At 41.5% G+C, this 2,524-nt stretch overlaps 1 protein-coding gene across 2 annotated transcripts; it reads left to right on the top strand.

Moving 5' to 3' along the window:
• The first annotated feature begins 242 nt into the window (after positions 1-242).
• On the top strand, positions 243-2,317 carry LOC116063002 (transmembrane protein 250). Of its 2 annotated transcripts, none has more exons than XM_031317827.2 (2): positions 243-487; positions 1,151-2,317. In XM_031317827.2, exon 2 carries the CDS (start codon positions 1,340-1,342, stop codon positions 1,757-1,759), a length of 420 nt encoding a protein of 139 aa, XP_031173687.1. In that variant the 5' UTR covers positions 243-487; positions 1,151-1,339; the 3' UTR covers positions 1,760-2,317. The 2 variants fall into 2 exon arrangements, with proteins under 2 accessions (XP_031173687.1, XP_031173688.1); XM_031317828.2 differs by having other exon boundaries at positions 244-458.
• The last annotated feature ends 207 nt before the right edge of the window (positions 2,318-2,524 follow it).

Raw genomic sequence — 2,524 nt, 5'->3', positions numbered from 1 at the left:
GGTTGTGAAATTGACCTTACCTTACCTTAAGTAGGAAAAATCACAATTTTACAATGCAGTTTTGAACCTAAAATTAAACTAAGACCATCTTCCCAAAGTACTTTTACTTCTTTCTTTTTTTAATTACACGCGCATACACAACACAACGTACAATCCCTGTGTGATGTTTGCTAAATGTGTGGTTGTTAAAGCTGAAATGCAAAGCGAGCATAATTGGGGCACTTCCCCTTTAACTCTGCAGCTGTCGTCACAGCAGGATGACTCGTATATTTTGCGACAGGATGTACATGCACCGGCTCGCCGTCGCTGCCTCATCTCCGCTGGCATAAAAACAAATGCGTCGTGGAGGCGGGAGGAGGGAAAAGAAAACAAATTCCGTGTGTTTATGTTAACAGCCAACTGTTTATAATGTGATACAATGCTCCAGTCTTCTGAGACTCAAACACTAGCTTTTTTTGGTGAGGAGGAAGACGTCGTAGTGTTTCATGTAAGATTACCACTGGTTCTGCTCGATCACTTATTTCTAGAGCAGAATATGGATGAAATGTCCTTTAGGGACAAGAGATACTGTGTGCTAGCTATGATTTAGCCATTAAAACATAATTGTGTAATATGCTCAGACATAGGCTTATAACAATCTGTTAAAATGTAGCCTATCTATACATATTGTTTGCAACTTAAAGATTTCAGTCCTGGTTGATTTAGAATTTCTATTTGAGTGAAAGCAATGGAATTGTGCCGAGTTCAGCAGTCTGGGGCATATCAATTTAATTAATCTTATTCTATTTCTATTGTCCCGAGTCTTGTTGTTGATACATGACCTTCATGTTTTTAGAATTGTGTGTATAGTTCCATTTTTGTGTGTATACAAAACTGTAATACAGCATTTTTCTGGGAATGTCACCACAGACACCCAGTTCGTAATACTGCAAATATATAAATATTGCAATACTTTCATCAGTGGACCATAGGCTAAATCAGCATTGTGTTACCTCCTTCAGCGATAGATGGTGACTTTAGAGAGTACAGCTTTAAGTAGATTAAGTATGCACTGGTCTGCATTTCTTGTACTAGGTTTGCAACAATGTGTGCATATGCATTTTGAAAATGTATCAAAACATACAGTAACAATTTCTTGTTGCATTCAAAGGGGAAAACGTTGCTGACTGGAATCCACAGCAGACAGACACCAGCAGCAGCTACATCTCATTCCTGGGCTCCTGTAAGAGCCACTCTTTGCTCCACAACCTGATGAAGCTAACTTCCTCCCCTGAAGCAGCACTCACAGAGGACTCCACCTATAACTGGGACTCCTGTGCTGGGCTCCAGTAGCCCACCCATGCCTGTGATCCCCATCCCACGGCGGGTGCGCAGCTTCCATGGCCCCCACACCACCTGCATGCACTCGGCCTGTGGGTCGACGCACGCATCCAAGCTGGTGCGCACGAAGTACAATAACTTTGACCTCTACCTGCGCTCGCGCTGCATGTACAGCTTCCTCCGTTTCCTCCTCTACTTTGGCTGCAGTCTGCTGACCTCTCTGCTCTGGGTGGCGCTCTCTGCTCTCTTCTTCCTGCAGTACGTCAGCGTGCGCGTCCTCCTGCGGCTGCAGTACAAGCTGTCTGTCATTCTGCTTTTGTTAGGACACCGGCGCCTTGACTTTGGGGTGCTTAATGACCTGATCATCTACAGCATGCAGATCACCATGTTTCTGGTAGGGGGGCTCGGCTGGTGCTTCATGGTGTTCGTGGACATGTAGCTGCAATGTGAGCAACGTGGGAAATGTAGTGTGTGATGTGGATGCTAAACACTGTAACTTCAGAATTGTGTGGTGCTATGGGACAACATAAGTCTTTAGCATGTTCTGTAGGACTGCTCCATATCTCCGCTCTAGTCAAAAAGACCCTTTTGACGTCAACTCAAAGTCCTATTTGGTTTAGTTTTAGATATGATAGAATCCAATAAGAGTCTGTGTAACAACTGTGTCCATAAAAAATGATGCATGAGTCTGACTCGAGTCATCATGCAGGACTCTCAAGAGACCAATAGGGTCCAAATCGCTTCAATTTCAATTGTATTTTAATGCCATTTTCAAACCGTTTCACAAATTTTGAAAGGCATCTTGACTAAAAACTAATTTGTTTATAATAATGGAGAATGTGAATGTCAAAGTCAGTGTTGCATGGAAAAGTGACTGATGTGCATCATGGCTGTGTGATGCAAGACAGTCGTTTGTGCTAAAATAACACAGGTTGGGCTCCAAACACAAGTCTACTCTGATTCCTAGATTGTGATAATAAGTGTTATGTTATATATACATATATATATATATATATATATATATATATATATATATATATATATATATATATATGCAAATACTGTATACATTTACCACAGAGATGCAGTCACTTTTGGTGGATAAAGTGACCAAAAACATGTTGTCAACAGTGTGTGTAATGTGATTTTGTGGAAATGGTTGGGGCAGAATAGGAGAATAAGTGACAAACGTCAACTCTTTTGT

This window comes from Sander lucioperca, chromosome 14, assembly GCF_008315115.2.
Source record: "Sander lucioperca isolate FBNREF2018 chromosome 14, SLUC_FBN_1.2, whole genome shotgun sequence".
NCBI classification, from domain to species: Eukaryota; Metazoa; Chordata; class Actinopteri; order Perciformes; family Percidae; genus Sander; species Sander lucioperca.
The sequence above is the reverse complement of the archived record's forward strand: the minus strand, read 5'-3'. Positions and strand labels throughout refer to the sequence as shown.